Source organism: Pseudonaja textilis, chromosome 5 (genome assembly GCF_049901715.1).
Source record: "Pseudonaja textilis isolate UNSWEBS1 chromosome 5, rPseTex1.2, whole genome shotgun sequence".
Taxonomy (NCBI): Eukaryota; Metazoa; Chordata; class Lepidosauria; order Squamata; family Elapidae; genus Pseudonaja; species Pseudonaja textilis.
Genome location: NC_141994.1, coordinates 32184478 through 32206432, shown reverse-complemented (window position 1 = coordinate 32206432; position 21955 = coordinate 32184478). Strand labels below are relative to the sequence as shown.

The 21955-nt window shown below is 37.6% G+C and overlaps 1 protein-coding gene across 1 annotated transcript; it reads right to left on the bottom strand.

Annotated features, from left to right (window-relative positions):
• Positions 1–262: 262 nt before the first annotated feature.
• On the bottom strand, positions 263–19066 carry LOC113435697 (cathepsin E-like). The gene is made up of 9 exons (XM_026699671.2): positions 18943–19066; positions 17794–17971; positions 11670–11787; positions 10214–10332; positions 9520–9719; positions 8305–8424; positions 6506–6650; positions 3684–3782; positions 263–1503 (listed from the first exon to the last, which is right to left on the bottom strand). Exons 1-9 carry the CDS (start codon positions 18996–18998, stop codon positions 1312–1314), a joined length of 1227 nt encoding a protein of 408 aa, XP_026555456.1. The 5' UTR covers positions 18999–19066; the 3' UTR covers positions 263–1311.
• Between the last annotated feature and the right edge of the window lie 2889 nt (positions 19067–21955).

Below are 21955 nucleotides of genomic sequence, written 5' to 3'. Positions count from 1 at the left end.
AGTGCTAAGCAGGACTTGGGTTTTCCAGCGGGTGTAAACAAAATGGTAAAATTAACTTGAAACAAAATGACTTGGAAAGTTATTTGCTTAATCAACTTTATTCGTATATCTGAAAGTCCAAAACAGATTGAACAAAAGGGGGAAATTGAGGTGAAATGTTATCTCTGAACACAACTGGCTTATGAAAACATCTGGCTTATGAAACAATATCTCTGAGCACATCTGGCTTATGAAAAACAATGAAAGTGGCTGATTTGGGATGTAGGATCCTGAGGAATAAATCTTATATCAATTTCAGCAATTCTATATCTGCAATTCTATTTTTAAGGCTTCTTAACTACAATGATATTTTAATTTTTACCAAAAATGAGCATCTCTGATTTTAATGAAACAAATTCACCTGTAAATATGTATTGGGTAGCAGTCTCAAATATCTTGCCTATCTTTAGGGCAGACAAGGGGAATCTTATCTAGCCACAAACCCAGCTAATTAATTATACCGGTGTCTGAGTCTACAGTGAGAAAATGCCTCTTCTCTCTGCTAAAGATCTGCCGCCTTTGTTGGCAATGAGGTGGGAAATGGAAAAGAATTTAACAAAACAAGGGAAGAAACTCCCATAGGCCAAATCAGGCCTGTCAGACAATATTCCTTTACTCAGGGTTGGGAAATGATGGCTCTTTTATGACTTGTGGACTTCAACTCTGAGAATTCCTGAGCCAGCCATCATTCCCCTCCTGTGCTTTATATCAACTGTAACATAATTACTCCAGATAAGTAATTTTTCATGTACCAGTTGGGTAGTAATAATTTAATCCACAGAATAACGATAACTTTTGCCTTAGAACAAAAGCTTGTTTCTCATCTAAGTATACTGTATATAGGATTGAAAGCTAAGGCTACCATACCGTCCTTTGCACACAAAAATGAACATACATCATGATCCAAGTAAATGTAAATTAGCTAAGCCAAATGGCTCAGCTCTACGACTTTTGAAGACTTTTTTCAGCTATTTCTAATATGGCTACCTGATAGGTATTAGGGTTTCAATCATAAATAGTTCTACAATAATTGGAGAAATAGTTTTCCAACCTGTTAACCCTGCCACATCTGACAGTCAGTAGGTTGGAAGAAGTTGCTACACCTCCATTATGACCACAGAAGGATCAGAATCAGGCTGTAAAAGTGGACTCCCAATAGTTAAATCCTTTTACACCTTCTTCTCCCCACTCTGTCTCCACATATCAAAAGAAATTCTTGTTCATTGTGTGAAAGGCAAAATTATCAATATTATCTCTACCTATGGTGCTTTACTATTTCTGTTGATTTCTTCGCCTTCCTTTACGAGCTAATTTAGCAAAGCCAATTCTATCATGTCCACGATCAAAAACAGTGTAAAAACCAGACATAAATACATCTCCTAGAATCCACAATGGTTCTTCATTAAAGATGAGATCCAGTGATTGGAAACCACTGAAACACAAGGCCTCATATCTGCTGTATTCCTGCCAAAGAGAAACAAAGACTGCCATTAGGTAACATGTGCGGGACCCGAAATAGAGGGCTATGGTGATGAGAAAATTTGCTGGTCCCTTTAAACTAAATGCGATGAAATTAATAAGAAGAGCGTGGGTGGTTAAGAGAAGAGATGATAGTGCATTTCCTTTAATGTATGATTACCTTGTAGGATTGGGGATATTAGAATGTAAGTTATCTATAATTTTCCATTTTTGAACCAATAAATTTAGTAAAAATCATTTATATTCAAATTTCATATTTTCTTATTTTAAAATACAGCTCATCAACAATTTTGAAAACTTGTTCATGTTAATTCAACACTTGTACAATATGCATATGGACTCATGGATTTTCTCCCTCCCTTCTTTCTTTCCTTCCTTTCCCCCTCCCCTCCACATCCCTCATCTTGTCTGTCTTTTTTTCTGCCTTTAAATTAGTCTTGATTCCTGGTGGCTTGCCTGGACTAGTCCCTACAAGTTTCTTGGCAAGGTTTTTTAGAAGTGGTTTGCTATTGCCACCGTCCTAGGGCTTAGAGAGAATAACTTGCCCCAGGTCACTCAGCTAGTTTTATGATTAAGGTGGGACTTTAACTCAATCTTAGCACACTAGGCAAAATTGCAAAAAAAAAAAATCCATTGAATCTTATGGTTGTGTTTGATCCATGTACTATAATTTCACCCCCTCTTTTTTTAATACCTTAAAGTCAGTCTTGACTCCTGGCAACTACTTGCAGAAGCCACTGAAGGCTTTTTTGCAAGGTTTTTTAGAAGTGATTTGCCATTTTCTGATTCCTAGGGCTGAGAGATGACCCAAGCTCACCCAGCTGGCTCTGTGATGGGATTAGAACTCATGGGCTTCTAGTTTCTAATCTGATGCCTCCCTCTGACCATAGTTGCCAAACTCGGTGGCCTGATTTTCCCATTGAAACATTAGCAGACTAAGTCCTAAAATATACTTGAGTTTTAAAATAATAATAAAAGTCTCAGAACTGCCCAAAATCCAGAAAAAGCAGAAAATCCTAATACCACCCTCATTGGAAGGAAGACTTCTTCCACTGTGGTCCTCACTCCCCAAAAACCTTAAATGTAACCATCAGTTGCCAAGAGACAGCCTATCTTGTGAAGAAAAGATGCCATTCAGGCAACATCTGACACACAGCTGATTCTATCAAGGTAATCAGTGTGTGCCTCTCCGGATGTTCCCAATGGCCATGTTGGCTGAAGCTGCTTGAGATTCTGGTTCAGCTATATCTGGAGAAGAGACACCAACTGCTCTTTTCTACCTCTCCTGGAAGCCAGTTGAGGTACACTGGATAGGCCCATTAAACTCTTTCAGCCAACTTCTCACCATGGATACTTGCTCTTGGATTACCATCACATCAGTATGATCTAATCATTGTCTCTTGGTTTGGTCTCTCTTATCCTTTGAATTAGAATCTTTCATTAGATGGATACAACTATGTATCTGGTCATTTTGCCTGTGCCTGCACTGAATCTGAGCTGAACTAATGCCTAATTATTGCATGGCTTCATGAAAGGCCAGCTTAACATAAGTATTAATTTATAATTACATATGAATAGAACAGATTAATGGAAATTCTGCCACTCAAGTCTTGGGGCAATTGGACTAGACAGCTGGAGCATGAGGCCTCTTCTTTAGACTGAGGGCAAAAGGATCCATTTGTTTCCAAATATTACTGTCACCTACCTAAGGATGATTACCTCCAGAGTTCATCCTTTGTACAGTCTCATCACCAAATGAGAAAATGTATTTACTGAAGGAGAAAATAAACTTAAAGTAGGATATTCTGACTGCAAATAGGAACTGATACATAGAAGATAAGGATCAATATATAAAAAGTTCTTTGAGCTGAGTTCTGAACCCTTTCAAAATAATATTCTGTGTCAAAAATCATGCGTATGAAAATCTGCACTTATGCTCATTGTGTGGTGCTAAAAAATATATTCATTATTTATTTGTTTAGCATATGGCATATCATACATGGACTATCAATATGTATTAACATTTCAACTAGATGAGTAGACTCCAATAAAATATGTTTAAAAAATCTACCTCTAGGACATCTAACCATAGAAGCACAGCATCATTTATATTAAAAATTATTAAGTGATAATTAAATGAGCATTATTAAAGCTTGGATACATACCTTAATTATATATTGCTTTGGTGTTAATGTGAATTCTTTCTGCTTAATGGTAAAGCTTATTGAGGGCAGACTAGAAAGTCTCCTGCAGTCCACAAGAAACTGTAACACAAATCAAAACATTCCTTGATTTAAAATTTTGGTCACCATTTATACTAACTTGTTCCAGATAATTCCTGATATCAAATGATTCATTGTATTTGAATATGGAAGTTTTGTGCTTAACAATTAATTATAACAGCAAATGCTAAGATCTGCCTTCCACAGTATAAGCCAAAGAACTGATATAGTGGCTTACTAAACACAGCATGAAAAGATACTGAAACTAGTAAAGAGGCAATATTTTATCATAAGAAAGTAATCTCCCCAATTGCTTTCTTTCTGGTACAGGTGGGCATGTAACAGCTGATGAGCACAAGGAAGTGACAAGGTTGGATAGATCTATGCTACATTCTTCGACAAGAAGCTAAAGATGCTATTGGCATAAAGTTAAACTGGCCATAAATAACAGAGAACAGGCCAAGAAAGAAATAGGGCCATACAAATCTTTGAAAGGGTAGGTAATGAACAAAGGGGAATTTCTTGAATCATTAAAATGTTCATATTGTTTGCAAGGTTGACACACTTTTGACACTGATGAACTGTCACACGAGGTAGTTTGCACTGTGTGGGCCTGTGTGCCAAGCAATTTCTTTTAAAGCTATTAAAACAGCCATGTAAGCTTTAAAAGGATGTCACTCTTTTAATGATTCAAAATAAAGTCTTACATATACATTGTGAAACACCATTCTTGGAAGTGTGCACAGCTGCCCACTAGCCATATGCCCACTAGCTATATAAGTAATATCAGCACTAATAGAAACAAGCATTATCAAGCCAGTCAAAGTGGACAATCAATATAGGGGATGATGTGCAAAACCAGTTGTCAAAATGGAAGTTTTAAGAGGGGAGTGAGTATAATTCTGAAGCTACATAAAAAAGTTTATAACTTGAGCAGTTCTTTACCACTTACAAAGCCGGTGAATGTGTAAAAGATATTTAAAATGTTGGTCATGAAAGTTGCTCAAATGTACTACATCAGATTCAATTATCCTAGTCATAAAAAGACTTCACAGCGGCATCCAAACACAATTATAGTCCTCAACTATATCAGTATAGTAGAACCTTTGGTCATGACCATAATACATAACTTTGGTCACAATCCAATTTAGTCATGACCCGAACCTAATTTTGGAAATTTGACGCTTACCAAAAAAATGGCACCAAAGGGGAAATCGGCTGTGAAAAAAAATGAATTTTTTGGTTGGAACCTGATTTGGTCGTGATCAGAAGCATTTGTGACCAGAGGTTCTACTGTATCTCACAACTCATAATGATAAAAGGACAACAGATGTCAGCAAAAGGTCAAAGAAACTTTTCAAAAGCAATCCACATGAATTAGGTCAACTTAATTAAATAGAAATACAATATTTCATCTCAAACAACTTATATCCTACCACAGGACAAATGCCTCCCAAATGGTGGTATGCTTATTTACCACAAGGAAAAGAAGCTATGGATTGTTTCCCCTTCTACCAAATGTCACCAGCTAGTGGGAAAATATCCAGGCTTTGCACAAACTTTATTGGGAACTAATTGGTGACCTTCCAGCATCTATCAGTAAGTCTAAAAAACAGGTTGAACAGTAAAAGGGAAGATATCCAGCTTCATTGCATGAAAAAAAATAGATGGGGGTGGGGAATAGCTGAAAGGAACTGAAGAGCACATGAAGTGAAGCAGGATCTCCTCCTCTTTACTGTTCAATCTGTTTTTCAGACTTGCTGATAGATGCTGGAAGGTCAACAATTAGCTCCCAATAGGGTTTGTGCAAAGCCTGGAATGACAAATGCTCATTTACTCTCCAGCCTTTTTCCCATTCCTCCTGAAGACAGGCTTAGCACCTTTTTAGAAGGACATGGACTTGTTCAAAAGTAATCAAACTAAACAGCTGAACGATGGGGAGTAGCTGCTCAAAATTCACTCACCCATTGCCCTGAAATTCCCCCCTCCACATTTCTTAATTGTCAGGCTACTTTAAAACATGGGTTTAGCAATCTTTTGAAAAAGTGATTAAAGCCATGTTTAAAAATGGCCAAACAATGACAGGCCCCTGGGAAGGACTGTGCCGCGAAGCAGCAGCATCTAGCCTCTTTCTCATTAACCCTTAAATCATTCTTCACTTTCACCATTGGTCTGCTGCCCTTTAAGCCAATCAGGTCCCCAAATTGGTGGATTGGATCAGAGACATGATGGACAAAAGGGAGAGTCTGGTTTGATTGTTAAAGGTGGTTTTGCAGCCCAGTGAAAGAAGAGCGCTTAGTTTTTAGGCTGAAGAATCCCGATGAATATAGAAATAAAAATCAAGTGGTCATCCAAATGTTTGCAGCCCAGACTTACTAGCCCTAGAATAAAAAAAGCTGGCCGCTCATCTAAGCATCTTCCATTCAATACCTTTCCCATTTTCATTCTCCTATATCAGTATCAATTGCAGAAGAACATTTGCTCCAAATAAAGTGGATAAACACTCAGTAAATAATGCCAAACTCTCCCTTTAAAATTTCAGCCTCTTCCATTTCCAGCAGCTTCTATGCTGGTTTCCAGATATATTAAATATGGGCATAGTGGATAAAAGGATTATAACAAAACTTCATTGTTAATTTTGCATTTCACAAAACCTATCTTTATTTATCCTTTAGTATGTCTTTTATTTTGAGAGATCTTCTTAATATGGTTTTGTCACCATGATATCAACAATTTTTATCTTTCCAGTCTAGAATTTTATTTACCTCTCCAGCAGGACCGGGGACAGCTCCAATTTTTGCTTGTAGTTTTTTGATATCTAGTAATGGACCAGTAATAAGAGAGGTTCCTGAATCTACAATAGCTTCACAGCCATTTCTACATGCTACAATCTGTCCCTGGATTTTCACACTGCATTATTGGATGTGGAAAGCATAAAGGGATGGGGGAGGAGAGTAAACATCATTAATCAAGAAGCAGACTGAAAGTAATCGGAATACATAAATACAAAAACAAACAAAATTAAATAGGTGTTTGAAAAAGTCAACTTCAGTTCTTTTCTCTCTCCCTGCATTACATACACACGCACACACACAAAATCTGTACATTAATATCATTTGGATTTTTGCATTCAGTATTGTCAAGAGAAAGTAAGGCTGCAATCTCATACTTGCCTATTTCAAAATCCTCTGGTAAGATTTATGCTTCAATAAATATGTATCGAATTATCCTCTAACCCATGCAAATATCTGCCCACCTAGCAGTTCAAAAGTATGCAAATCAGTGGTGGGATTCAAAAAAATGTTTCTGTGGGCGTGGCTTGGTGGGCGTGGCAGGGGAAGGATACTGTAAAATCTCCAGTCAGAGGTGGTATTTGCCAGTTCTCCAAACTATTCAAAATTTCCGCTACCGGTTCTCCAGAACTGACCGGAACCTACTCAATACCACCTCTGATGAAAATGTGGGTAGATTAAAAGATACACTTTGTTGGGAAGGTAACACCATTCCATGCATCTTTGATGTATCGCCATGCTGGCCACATGTCCATAGAAACTGTCATCGGACAACACTGGCTCCCTCGGCCATGAAACGGAGATGAGCACTGTGTCCCAGAGTCAGACACGACTGACAGGGAAACTTTTACCTTTCACCATGAAATATCTAACTTATTTTATTATAAGAGGAGCACAAGAAAAATATGCTTCTGATTTTTTTAAAAACAGAAAATCACAAATATGCAGTGATATTCAAAGAAAACATCTAGGCCATACTTTCTATGTTTCCCTTCTTTTGAAAAAATTTCTATAGGTAAACATATTAAAAGAAAATTATACTATATGTATAATTATATTATGTATTAACTAATTATATGTAGTTAAATTAAATATGCTCCGCATACACAGCCCCTCAGACTCTGAGGTCCAGTGTGATTGATAAAGATTCAGCCACAGAGGAAGCAACTCCATAGATTGGAGAAACTTGGCAGGAAACAAGACAACAGAAGAGCCGATGCTGAGAACTCAGCTATTACAGCTCTGTGTTTTATTCATTTATTTATTTAGAAAATTTATATGGTTGCCTGGTCACTGTCAATGGATGGCTTACAAAAAATAAGCCCCTGTATTGTCCTTCTTTCCCGATAGTAGACGCTGAAAACAGTTTTTCAGGCCTCAAATCTGCCTCTGACTATGCCATGTTTGGTACTCACTGTCTCTTGTCTTGTTTGTTCGATTTGTCACTGTTTAGTGAATTCCTGGTCTTGATCTATACTAAGCCTGTGTCTGTATTTATAGTTGCCATCATAATATACTAATTACCAATATATTGATAAAAAGGACTCTTATCTTTAAAAAAATAAATCTTCCTGAGCTCATATATTACTGGACTGTAGTAGGCAATCCTGCTTGTTATCTTGTTGGCTGGCAGCCAACAATGCAGGCCCAGAAAATTGCTTCTCATATTCAAACATAAGCATTTATGGATTGGCTGTGATTCATCTGCTTCATCAAGAGTCAGAAGTTGTTTTTGTATGCCTACCTCAAGGTTTCTGTTTTAGCAAACTTACTTTTCAAGAGGAATCTGCCAGTACATTTTCTGACTGACAGGAATCCAATACATGGGTCCATAGTAGAGTGAATGGTCTATGCCTCCAAATATCAATTCACCGCCATCCTCGTTGCCATCTCTGAAAAGATGAAATGCATTATGCTGATGAGCAAGACGTGGTTGTTAAACCCATTGAGAACACAACTGGGACTCAGAGGAGATATTTGAAATAAATTAGGGATGGAAAAGAAATCTGTTATGGATTTATTTTCAAAAAGTGGAATAACCTGCCAAAATGGAAACTATTGTAGCATGAATTATCAGTTATTAAAATCTACCTCAAAGTATTTCTCAGATCATAACTGCATATAAAATGGTGCATATTTGGGGAAGTTTCATGCAGTGCATATATATTTGGAAATATCAATAATACAGATTATTATAATACAAATAAGGGGATGTGGTGGCTCAGTGGCTAAGACGCTGAACTTATCGATCAGAAAGGTCAGCAATTCAGCAGTTCGAATCTCTAGCACCACGTAACTGAGTGAGCTCTTGTTACTTGTCCCAGCTTCTGCCAACCTAGCAGTTCGAAAGCATGTAAAAATGCAAGTAGAAAAATAGGAGACCACTTTGGTGGGAAGGTAACAACGTTCTGTGCATTTTGCCAGCCTCAGAGATGTCTTCAGACAGCACTGGCTCTTTGGCTTTGTAAGGGAGATGTGCACTGCCCCCTAGAGCCAGAAATGACTAGCACATGCCTGAGGGGAAGCTTTACCTTTATAATACAGATAATTGGAGAGCTGTATACAGATATAAGTAGGGAAATATGCTTATAGGACATGTAATAATTTATTCTTAGAAAAAGTTGTTCATAGAAAAATGGATATTTTTAAAAAAAAATACAGAGCTTTAATCAAACAGACAGGCAGAAAGTTGCCATGTAATCATGTTTTGATTTGGTGGTTTATTTTGAGAGAAAACCTCTTTTCCAACTGTATTTATCTCAGAGCTGTGAATAGTGTTTCCCAGAATATATAATGCAGAATTAGATAAATCAATCATCTTCCTGTACATGTATTATTCTTTTTGCACAGAGCTGGACCATTCCCCAAAAGAGTCAATGCATGAGAATTAAATAACTCTTGAATAGATGTTGATCAATTGATGCATCTATTTCTCCACCATTTGTATATATTAATGTTCTCTCTTCTTTTCACATGCAAATACTGACCTGTTCAGAAAGAAGGAAAACACAGGCTCTTCAACCAAATTCTGCCTCATCATATTGTCAAAGACTGGAACAGCATCCATCACTGACAAGTTAGGGTATGCCAAGCCCAACACCCCATCAAAATGTGCAGAGACAAAAGTGTTGCCTGGCTCCAAGAGAGATTCACCAAAGTCTTGGGCCTCAATAGAAATGTTGCTAATCTGTTCATTGATTGTAAAAGAAAAACAGTATGAAAAAGATACTATAGCTGCATATAGTAGGAACCATTTCAAGGGAAATATTGTTTTATTTAGACTTTATTCTACCCTTTTCATCTACAATTCATGGCAACAAGCATACCATCACTCCTTTTTTCTCATATTTTCCCCACAACAACCCTGTGAGCTCATTGGGCTGAGAAAGAGTGACTGGTCCAAGGACACCAAGCCAGTTTTTCATGCCTAAGATGGGACTAAAAATAATTGTTTCCTGGTTTCCAGGCCAACACCTTAACCACTATACCAAACTGGCTCTCAGTGGTTTCCCTAGGATATTATTATTCCTAGCTTCCCTGACCAGAAAATGCCTATTTTAGTATAATTCTTTTTAAAAGAGAATTGGTCTCTTTTATCTCCAGCAATTTATTTTGTAATTCTAGTACTATGCACATTCTCAGAAAATATTAAACCCTTAAAGATAACAGCAATTCTCTCACCTGGACCACGTCTTTGGAACAAATGCCCATGAGGTGCCCAGTACCGTACCGCAGAGAAAAGTGTCGCCCTCCATGCTGATAGGAATGTGACAGAAATGGCTCAAATTGGTTGTGATTTACTGTAAAAATAAAAATTGCTCTTAATCCGTTTACTTTTTCTGGAATGTAGGATTAACTTTTAAAAAAAATTTTTTTTCAGAAAAAGAGAAACATGGGATCAAATTATCTAGCAAAAAGCAGAGCAACTCTTTAATTAAGCTGAATAAGGCAGCGGGTCAATGACAATTCATCATGGTCAACTCACCATGGCCAACTCACTACAGCCCAGGGGTCTCCAACCTTGGCAACTTTAAGCCTGGCAGACTTCAACTGCCAGAATTCACCAGCCAGGCTGGTGAATTCTGGGAGTTGAAGTCTTGCCAGGCTTAAAATTGCCAAGGTTGGAGACCCCTGCTACAGCCAACTCACCACAGCCAACTTGCCATGGCCAACTTACCTTGGGACAATTGCTGTGGTACAAGATTTACATTAATATCAAAGAAATGGTGGAATAGAAAAATTAAAGAAAGGATGCAAAAGGAGGGACAAAATAAAATGTGAATGACAAAAATTTATTTATTTTAAACAATTAAATTGAATTGATAAATTGTTCCGCAGCAAGTTGGCCATGAAGAGTTGCTGTGATTAGTTGGCTGCGGCAAGTTAGCCCATTCCAGAGGCAGCTGCTTTATGTGACAGAGGCTAAGGACAAATTGAACTTCATGGAGGACTCATGAAGTCTATTCAGTTTCTGTATATGTTACGGAAGAATATTGCTGCCTTCTTTGTTCTGAGATACATATTGTGGTGTGGCCTTGGCAAAGCTGATATTTGGATCTGAATGTTACTAAAATTCTCCTACCAAGGGAAAGATTTAAAAGTGTTTCCAACTCACTTCAAATCTAGTATCTTTACTGAAAGCACCAATGAGACTAGACTTCCTGTCGCAGGAACATCTCTGAAGTTTTTTTCCCCTCCTTTGCTGGTACTTTGCTTGTGTAGAGTGACCATTTAAAGTTACAATGGCACTGAAAAAAGTGACTTATGACCATTTTTCACACTTACAACTGTTGCAGCATCCCCACAGTCATGAGAGGCCAGGCGAGGAGATGCGTGCCTCGATGTGAGTGATATTGAGTTAGCCACACCCAGCCAATAACATGACCACCAAGCCATTCCCACCCAGTCACATGACCACCAAGCCACGCCCACCACCTAAGCCACGCCAACAGAACCAGTCGTTAAAAATTTTGAATCCCACCCCTGCAAAGGGGGTTCCATATCCATGAGAGAACTTTGCATTAGATGAAGTCATGAATTAACAATTCTTTCCCCTAGTTTCCTGTATGACAAAATTAGGACTTTTCTTTGTTGATTTTAACAACATAACTTCTTGAATGATGTAAATATTTCTTACAACAAGCCTCATTCATGCAATATTTTGATGGTATCCAAAAATCAGCAGATCCAGTGTCTAATATCACAGAGAATGTCTGCGGGGGAGTCCCAATGCTCACTTTTCCATAGTATTGGGCCTAGGGGAAAAAAGGCATTCATTATTCAGTAATTAGTCACCTACCAAATTCCAACTTGCTCTAAACCCTTTTCAGTTCTAAGGCTTCGGCCCAGACATCTTGTAAGAAAGGACAGTATAAGGGCTCATAGATAGCCTTCTCATCTCTAAAAAGCAATAGCACTTAGATTTACGTATCGCTTCACAGTGCTTTACAGCCCTCTCCACTGAGTCAGCATATTGCCCCCAACAACGAGGATCCTCATTTTGCTGACCTCAGAAGGATGGAAGGCTGAGTCAACCTTTTTTTTCCCCAAAAGAGTTTTTTATTTCACTCTACATATAACAACAACACATTAACAGTGTGGCATCAATATATCATACATCTCTCATTACCTATATTCATATTAATTCATAATTCTTCAATGTTTATTTTCAACCATAGTCTCTCCAAATGCCTACCACCATATCAATTAAACATACCTAGTGATTCCATTATTCAATTTCCTCCCTGTTTTCATTTTATTTTTTAAATAAAAAAAAATCTCATTTGGCAAGCAGTGTGGTTTCAGGTTTCACCTCTCAATACAAACATGAACATAGTTACCTATTCATATTATTTCATATTGCATATTTCATATTGCATCATCCTTATCATTTATTAAATATTAATCTTATCCAATCCCAATTCATGTTCTAATATCTTGTTTCACAATGTTATTTTTATTCAATTCCAAATCCTGTTATATCTCCTTCCATTTTTCTTAGTATATTCTCATATCTTATTTTACAATGTTATCTAAGATTCTCATCTTCTTTCTATTGTCATTTCTCATATTATTATTTTTTTCCCATCAAATTTGTCATTTTATCAGTCCTCATCTGTAAATATAATTGTCCCTCTAGTTAATAATTCGAGCTAACCACCTTCATTCTCCTTAATATCAATCTCCCTATCTAATATAAAACACAAATATATATATATATATTTTCTCAGATTCCACATTATATTTTCTCTATAAATCATCTATACATTACAAAATATTATTTTCAATATGTTCTTATACATCACAACATATTATCTTGCAGAATCCCCTTCCCTTATCCCTTTTTTTTCACCCATTATCTCTCACTCTTTGGGCAATGTACCTTCTTTTCATCCTTGTTTGTTTCCTGTTCCTCTTTATTTTCTGGTCCTTTCTCTTAATTCCCTTTTTTCCCATCCTTTTCTCATTCCAATTATTAAACTTTTCTCTCTCCCTCCTTTGATTTTTCTTTTGCACTTCCTTTTTCTGCTTTTTCCCTCTCTCTTTAACCATTTTCCGAACCATTCTCCCTTTTATCATCCCATCAGACCACAAATTTTTAATTCTAATTCCCTTCCCCCCCCCCCGCTTAAATAATTGCTGTTCGTTTTGTTCTTCTAAGTTTGCTTCTTCTTTATAGCACTCCTCCCCCTCTGGTTTATTGTTTTCTTGTGTATTCTGAGTCACCATTTCCAATTTCTGTAGTATATAATTACACATTTCAAGTTTAATTTTTATCATGTCCCTTGTATCTTGCATGTCCGATCTTATGTCTTGTAAGTCCAGTCTTATATCAACAAATAGCTCCTCCATTGTATCTTCTCTCTTCCTTAATAGCCGAAATCCTCTTCTTTAATAGATATATTTAGTCCCAGAGTCCAGTATATTATTTCAGCCAATATCTTTTGAGTTTATTTTCAACAATTCATTCTCTTGAGTCTTTATTTCGGGTCTTCTAATTGGTCCTTTCCCAACTGTTTCCCAAATTACTGGGTGGTTCTATGACAATATTCAAGTTCCTTTTATTTTCTTTTAAGTTCCAAAGTCCAAACGCTCAAAAAGACCAGACACTCTTTTTAAAACACACTAAAGCTTTCCTGTACCATCAGGTGGTGCTCTTGAGTCTTATATAATATAATATTTTTATTAAGTTCACGAATTTCAATCATTAGCTATTATTTCTTTTCTTTTCAACACACTCAATTCCAGGATTTAGTTATGCCCTTTAAGTGCCCACAGTTCAATATATATCCAATTTGATTTCTAAACCTTTGTTGTGTTAAAGTATTTTCCTTTAAAATTCTCCTCCAAATTAATCCAATACAATAATCCAATCCAAATTGATAAAATCCAATTTCTTTCTCACTTTCTCTGGTTGCCGCTTCCACACACTTTCCTCCAGAATAACCCTTTAATTTGATACCGGGGTACCTCAAAAGCAATGTCCTTTGCCTGGTTCACACTCTGCTCACTACTTCTCCGCTCCAGCAAAAAACTTGTTTCCCAGAGTATTCTTCATCTTTGTGGTGGCCATTTTGGGACCACCACTGCAACTTGCCTTTGGGAGGGATTTTCCTGTCAGGGAGGGGAATTGCAGCTCCCCTCGACCCTCCAGGCAATTTTTCCCTTCTTCACCACCTCACCAAAGTGGCTCTGGTTCCAATCGGGACCCTCCAGCAAGTGAGCTCGGGTGAAACCACACACGATCGCGGATTGCTCACTGACTCTGATGAGGAACAAACCAAAAGTCCAGGCTGAGTCAACCTTGAGCCTGGTGAGACTTGATCTGCCAAATTGCAGGCAGCCAGCAGGCAGCAGAAGTAGCCTGCAGTACTGCGTTCTAACCACTGCACCACCCCATAAAACATGAACATGACTTGTTCTTGACCAAGTCTTAGGCAGATCCTGTTAATCATCTGGAGAATTTGGGCGGGGGGAGTTGAAACTCTGATACCTATAATCCCAGCTTCAACTTTAGAATTATTATTTTGTAAACACAAATGACAAGTTTTGGGTTTAAAAAAGTCATTGGTTCCATTGTGTTCTCTGCTCTCTAATTGGCTTCTGTCTGTGATTAGTGGACCCTGTAAGTCTGATAAAAGCACTTAATAAAACTCATAAGCCTGAAGTCAAACATACTATTAGCACAGACAATGTTACAGTAACCTCAGATAAATGTTTAACTCTATTTGCTTCCCAGCCCTTAAGTGGGCTGGGGGGGAAACATCCAGGAAGCATAGGAGGAATTAACAAAAACTCTTCCATTAATGGGAATCTTTTGACATCAAATATCTTTTTAGGAAATCAGTGCACATTTGGATTTGTATAATTATATTTTTATCATTTATTTGTTCACCGGTTTTTCATTTGTATTATAAATGTAAACCATAAAATAATTTGAACCCAAAATTTCTGCTCACAAAATGGGCTTTGCCCATTTTTATTTCCCCATAGTTTATTTTGGTTCGTGAAAGCTTTTCCTATAGGTTTGAGGAAGATGCTTGAGACAACCCCAAAAGGTTGTATGGGAAGCAAGGGTGCTGTAGAAAAGAGAAATAGTAAAAGAAAGATCAGTGTATGGCAGCTCACACAAGGCTCAGGAAAGGCATTTCAAGCAATGCAGGAGTACCATTATACTCATACTGCATACTGAAATACCGTGGGCAGTGTGGGAAATACCTTGTGGGGTCTGAATCCAAATCAACAAAATCAGCTCCACTATTGGTTTTACTTAAGTCAGTGTAATACAACTTGATCATGTGCTTTGTGAGGTGCATGTCTGTTTCTATACAAATAGCGTATTAAGTATTTTTAAAAAAATTCTAGCTATATTTTGTCATTATGTCCATATGGCACTCAATAAAGCATAAAGATATTTAAGATATTTAAAAAGTTATTGTAACTAATTAAAATTGAACATGCCCGACTCATAGGAAGGTCTAACTGCTATTCTAAAACTGGAAAAAGTGGAGACTGGGCTAAATTCCTAGGTGCAGCATGGATGTTGGGTAGGGAAGGGTCTTTCCCACATGTATAACAGGATCTCAGAGAGTAAGAGTGTCAGAAGAGAACCTGTTATCCTGTTAATTGGTTAGGCATTAAACAGAATCTGATATAACAGATTAGGTCACAGGTAATCAGGTGTCAAACTTGATTTCATCGAGGGCCACATCAGGATTGTGTTTGACCTTGGAGGGCTGGGTAGGTGTGGCTGGGGTGGGCATGGCCAGCTCAACATCACTCATGGGGGGCACCTGTGGTAGCCTGGGTGGGGCTGGGGGATCCATTGTCTCCAGCAAAGGAAGGCGAGACCAGGGAGAACACCAAACCCGTGTTCTCCAGAGGAGCCTTGCTGTCTGCTGGTGGCCAAGGGCTAAGGCAGGACTTCCCTTCCTTCCTTCCTTCCTTCCTTCCTTCCTTACTTACTTACTTACTTACTTACTTAATTCCTTTTCTTCTTTTTCCTTCCCTCTTCATTCTCCTTTCCTCTTCCTTCCACTCGTTCATTCTTTTTCCTTCCTTGCTCTCTTCCCATCTTTTTTTCTTTTTCTTTCCCTTTCTCCTTTCCTGTACCTTCTTGGATGCTCAAATGCAAAAGGGGAACATTTCTCATTTTGTTTTATTTTGCTTTTAGTTTGTTTTCCTAGCCCTCTGCCAGAGAAAACGGAGCCCTGGGGACCACATGTGGCTCCCTGGGGCCCGTTATCGGCCTGAACTGAAGCCCTCTGCCAGCCCCATTTTCAGCCTGGACAGCTTCCTGAAGGCCTCTGCCAGTGAAAACGAAGCCCAGGGGTGGCCATGTGGCCCCGGGCTCTGTTTTCACTGGCAGAGGGCTGCAGGAGGCCATCCAGGCCAAAAACAGGACTTAGGACGGCTGTGCCCAAGCTCCATTTTCGCTGGCAGAAGCACCATGGGCCAGTCCTTCACCATTTCCATGGCTGCCCCATGTGACAGAATTAAGCACCTTGCAGGCTGGATCCAGCCCACAGACCTTGAGTTTGATACCCCTGGTCTAGGGTTTTAAATGTTAAAACCACTACTTTAAATGGTGCCAGAAAGTAACTGCCAAGCACTGCAGATTTTTAATATGGAATCATTTTACTTTCAATAATCTGCACTTATTAGCTGCCTGGCTATTTTACACCAATTGCAGCTTTATACACTTCTCAAGGATTTTGCCCAACATGAAGTACTTTACAGTAGAAAGTTAGGAAACCTGGAAACTTTGGCCAAGCCTTAGCAACTCAGGAATGGTTAGATAAGGCACAGTGCAAATACACTCTTTGCTGTCACTGTCACACGAGAACCCAAAGCTCTTGGGAAGGAGTTGAAAAGCAAATGTTTAGTTCATTTGGCTTCATCCAGCCCATCCAGCAACTCTCAGGAAGATCAGAGCATCCTGTACAAATAGTGGCAGAGCTGGGTGTCATCAGCATACCAGTGTGATATCTCATTCCAAAGCTCAGTCTAAATGAACTCTGCCAGCAATTTTATTTTTTTCTGAAGGTTGAAAATAATCCTGAAGTTGATTTTTTTTAAAAAGTGAACCATTGAATCTGAGATGTCAAGAGAGGATCAGTCACTGTTGCTTTCAGAGGTTTATCAGGATTCCTCTCCTTATCAGTCCACGCTCCCTGTCAACTCAGAGACTACCATAACCACAGCTCACAATCTATTTTTAGGAATTATTCATCACTGGCATCTGCTAGATTATGACATGATTGTGTGTGCCAACAATATTAGTGAGTTTAAGTGTTATAAGTGTCTGGTATTTTCATTGCTTTGATTGGTGAATCCCATTTTGCATAATATGTTGGTCTAGCGCTAGGCAAAAGGTCTCATTAAAGAAGCTAGAAAAGGGGCTGTTGCAGGAGAAGTTTCCATTCCTCTCAACACAACACAACAATGGAAGGAAAACTCTCACTCCACGGATGGAAGCAAATGCTGATGACACCTTCAAACTAAACTTTTTAAATTACAATCTTTCACCATGCCCCAAAAGAAGTTATTTTTATGCAGTTCAGATTCAAGTGCAGCATTATAGATAATGACAGTTACAAACAATGGACTAAAGTTAAGTTCAGAGCACAACAACTAAAGGGGAAAACTCTGTGGGCCTTCCTTCCCTCTGGTGCCCTAGGTCTATGCTTATTTTGCTTACTGGTTGACCCAGAGCTGTCTCAGGCTGTTCTTTTCATTCTATTTTCTACAAATATACTCACATTCATGTAATTATGAAGCTTTTCTTTTGCAGTTCTCATGGACAAAAAAATATCAGATGGAAAGCAAGGGTGGTACTTCTGAGAAAAACTTTCAGGTACATTATTCCTCCAAAATTGCTCCAGTTGTCCTCCTTTTCGAAGTACAGTTTGGATAGAATTAAACTGAACTAGTGGAATCCTGATTGAACAATATAAATATAGATTTGAATGTTGACACTGCCATTTACCAAATGTCAGGATTTGCATTGTTTTCCTGCTTCGAGGCTCAGTGAACTGATACAATGGCATTATCAATGTACGCTATGGGTAGGCTTTATCTCTTTTGGTTTAATTGGACATACTCACTGGACATGAACTATTTAGGCCGTGCCATTAGAAAAGGTGGCCACAGACATATAATAAGTACGCTCCCTGGGACATACAATCCATCTAGGAGATGATGGTCTGGAATGCAGTATGGGGCACTCTCTGTCTGTTCAACCCAGAAGACCTCAGGCTTTAGAAGTGTGTCTTAGCCTTCGTAGCAACACTATCTGGAGCTGAGGGAGACTCACTGTTGGTCTATCCAAATGGACCCTCCTTTAGCCTCTAAAACATTAATTCCAGAAAGTGAAAAACAAAACAAAACAGGATAGTTTGGGGAAGAAGAAAATTATGATGAAACTTTAGAAAGAGTGAGTAAAATATAAATGCGTTTATAACCACCACCTCCCACCCCCCAAAAAAAATAATAATCAGATGCTGTTTCTTTGTACTACCATCTTTTTTTCTTCTTTCTTTCTTTTTCTATTTTCTTTGTTTTTTTCCTAATATTTTATTTGCAATAAAGATTTGTTATATTCCTAATATAACATCTAAGAGACTCAGTAGGAGATATCTACATGGATCACCTACTTCCATAGCAGATAAGTTAGGTTTAGTGGTTAAATATTCTGGCCTTGTAAAAAAAGGAATTTTAAAAATTGGAGTCATGTGATTCATTTTGGTATTGCCAGAAGTGAAAACTATAGTAGCATTATTCTCTAATAGATTCTGACATCATTTAAACACCATAAAGTTTTCTAAGGAAGCTTTGAAGGAAAACAGGTAAATTTTGTTCATATTGCTGCATATGTACACAAATATGAATGCTCTGAAATTCTTTCTTACCTTATCAGAGCAGTCATGAACGGAATACAAACCAGAGTTATTAAGAGAACCTTCATGCCTTCGGTGTATTGAAAAGGAAAATGCAGCTGATTTCTTGGAGCATTTGCTCTTTTATGTGTCAGGGTGGTTCACTGGAACACAATCAACTATTGATGAGTCAATAGCTGTTTGGCAGGACATCTGCAATATGCTGTAAAAGCACAGTTGTTTTATGTAAATATTATAACCTGATAGGGATAGGCAGACCCAAAATGGGATCTACTGGTAGATCACTGAACTATTATGATTTATCAATCGTTGTTTTATCTTATGATTTATGAGTGTATCTTATGGTTTATGATCTATGACTTATCACTTTATTTGTATGTACATTGAGAGCTTATGCACTGGACACAAATTCCTTGTGTGTCTAATTATACTTGGCCAATAAAGCTATTCTATTCTATTCTATTCTATTCTATTCTATTCTATTCTATTCTATTCTATTCTAATAGATAATAGATCAGCACATTTTCTGACACAAATTAGTTTAACAATAGTTGCTGCCTAATTGCATACAGGTCACTGAAAGCCTTTTCTCCAAGTCTAAGTGAGTATGAATCACTTGTGACCAAACATCTGAAGGAAGGTCCCAAAGGTGCTTTTTCAAGAGGCAACTGGACTTTCTATACGTCCAGTCACCCCTTGAAAAAGCACCTTTGGGGAGATAGCATGGTGGCCCTTTGCACAAATACAAACCCACAAGAATTAGATAAAATATGGCTAGGAGAGGAAAAGAAAACAATTAGTAAAACATAAATATCTTTTGGACTACAAATTAAAAGAAGAAACAATTACAGAATCTATGATAATTTGGGCTAAAAACGTGGGTCATAGTATTGAATTAGATAAGTGGGAACACATTTGGCAAACAAATTACAAATTAACCATGTCAGTCTCATATAAAGAAAACTTATATAAAATGGTTCATCGCTGCCACCTATCTCCTGCGAGACTGGCTAAGATGTTCCCCAACCTACCACCCAATTGTTGGAAATGTAACTATGCACAAGGAACATATTTTCACATGTGGTGGACTTGCCCATGTGCTCAGAAATTTTGGAGAAATATTAGAAATTGGATTTTAAATATAACAAAACAAAATTTAAAATTTGAACCCTAAAACTTTCTGCTAAGTATGATAGATTCAAACATGGAGAAAAAATATCAATATGTAATTTTGCATATCATAACTGCGGCCAGAATAACCTATGCACAAAACTGGAAACTGTCTTCCATTCCTTCAGAGGATATGGTAACTTAAAAAATACATGAATGTGCTGAGATGGATAGCCTAACCAAACTGTTAAAAAATAAACAAGATAGTGACTATTATGAAATATGGAACATTTGGTGTGAGTGGTTAAACAAAAGGTAATATTTGATATTTGGATAAGTTATGGAAAAGATGTGCATTTAATCACAAACTATATAGAGAAATTAAAACATTAAAAGAACGAAGGAGTTATTGTAACAAGGCTGATCACGTCAATGATAAAGAAATTTTTTTTTAACCATTGCTCAATATATGCTGTAAAATGTATGTGTGTGTGTGTGTGTGTGTGTGTTGATTTGTCTGTTTTAAAAGTATGTCAAATAAATGTTTTTTCTAGAATAAAAATTAATAAAAAAAATTAAAAAGAAAAAAGAAAAAGCACCTTTGGGACAACCATGACCTGGATGACTGAGAATCTCCATAGACATCTGAAGGAAGGGTTTTTGTTTTTTTTTCTGGAGCATCCTTCACAGCTATTGACCAAGTTCTTTTAAGAGGGTGGGCACTTGTGAGTTATTTTCTGGAGAAATATATTGCATTTATGAATGATAAGAGAATAACAGAGTTGGAAGGGACCTTGGAGGTCTTCTAGTCCAACCCCCTGCTCAAGCAGGAGACCCTTCCCCATTTCAGACAAATGGTTTTGTAATCTCTTCTTTAAAATTTCCAGTGTGGAGCATCCACAACTTCTGGAGGCAAATCATTCCATTGATTAAATGTTGTATTTGAAATATCATATAGCTAAATGGTTTATGTTTCCCTCTTCTCTTCAATTCGTCTGATTCTCAGAAACTGCCCAGACAAGTCCGTGCAATTTTCTTGGTGAGGTTCTTCAGAGGTGATTTGCTATGGCCTCCTTCCTAGGGCTGAGAGGGTGACTCTGGCTTTTTGCATAAATCAGGACTAGAACTCATGGTATTCTGGTTTCTCACCCGATGGCTTAATCACTACACCAAACTGGCTCTCAAAATGAGTCAAGAAAGGAAACTGATTTGATGTTGTCTTCCTACAGAATCAGTGTAATCTCATGGTCAGAGTGAACTAAAATTGAGGAAAGCAGGATTCAAACCATATCCAGTCACTAACATTGGATAGTAATCTTCTGACAAGTTTATTGGGGGATAAAATATTGGCAAAGGGAAAAACCATACACTGAGCCCTAAAAGCTTTTTTTTCTTAAAAGCTTCCATCTTTTAGAGGTAGAACAAATATATGAATCGGTTCCCACCCTCTCCCCACACACCAAAACTCATTATCTGCAATATTGTATTTCATTATCTCTCTGCTGAGACTTTGGCTATGTCAATGGTCACAAGATGCAATAGCTTAAGGTCATAATGATCTATGTTGATAACACAGATTAATGGTTAAATGGTAAGCTAGACCTTCCCACCTAAATTTTATATTTTGACACATCTCAAAAAATACTAAAGAAATGGAATAAAACACAAATTGTCACACTTGTTAGATTATTTAATAAATATGGCAATTTGTGTTTTGCAACAAAAAGCCACGTTCTGGCTTAGAGAATGTGTAACTGTTTTTATGCAAACTGCACTAATTCATTGCATTTCGTATCAGATGCTTTAAAACATTTCTCATTCCATGCTTTTTAAATAAAAGTCTGCCGGTGGGGACCCAGATCTGAATTAGGGTCATATGAAATGAAGGGGAAATTAATGCCATACCTAATTTTTC

Coding starts and splice junctions, on each gene's coding strand:
- LOC113435697 (XM_026699671.2), bottom strand. CDS start 18,998: ATGAAGGTTCTCTTAATAACTCTGGTTTGTATTCCGTTCATGACTGCT. Junction 10,333..11,669: donor TTGCATGAATGAGGCTTGTT/GTAAGAAATATT, acceptor TTATTTTTACAG/TAAATCACAACCAATTTGAG. Junction 6,651..8,304: donor TGGCAGATTCCTCTTGAAAA/GTAAGTTTGCTA, acceptor CCAATAATGCAG/TGTGAAAATCCAGGGACAGA.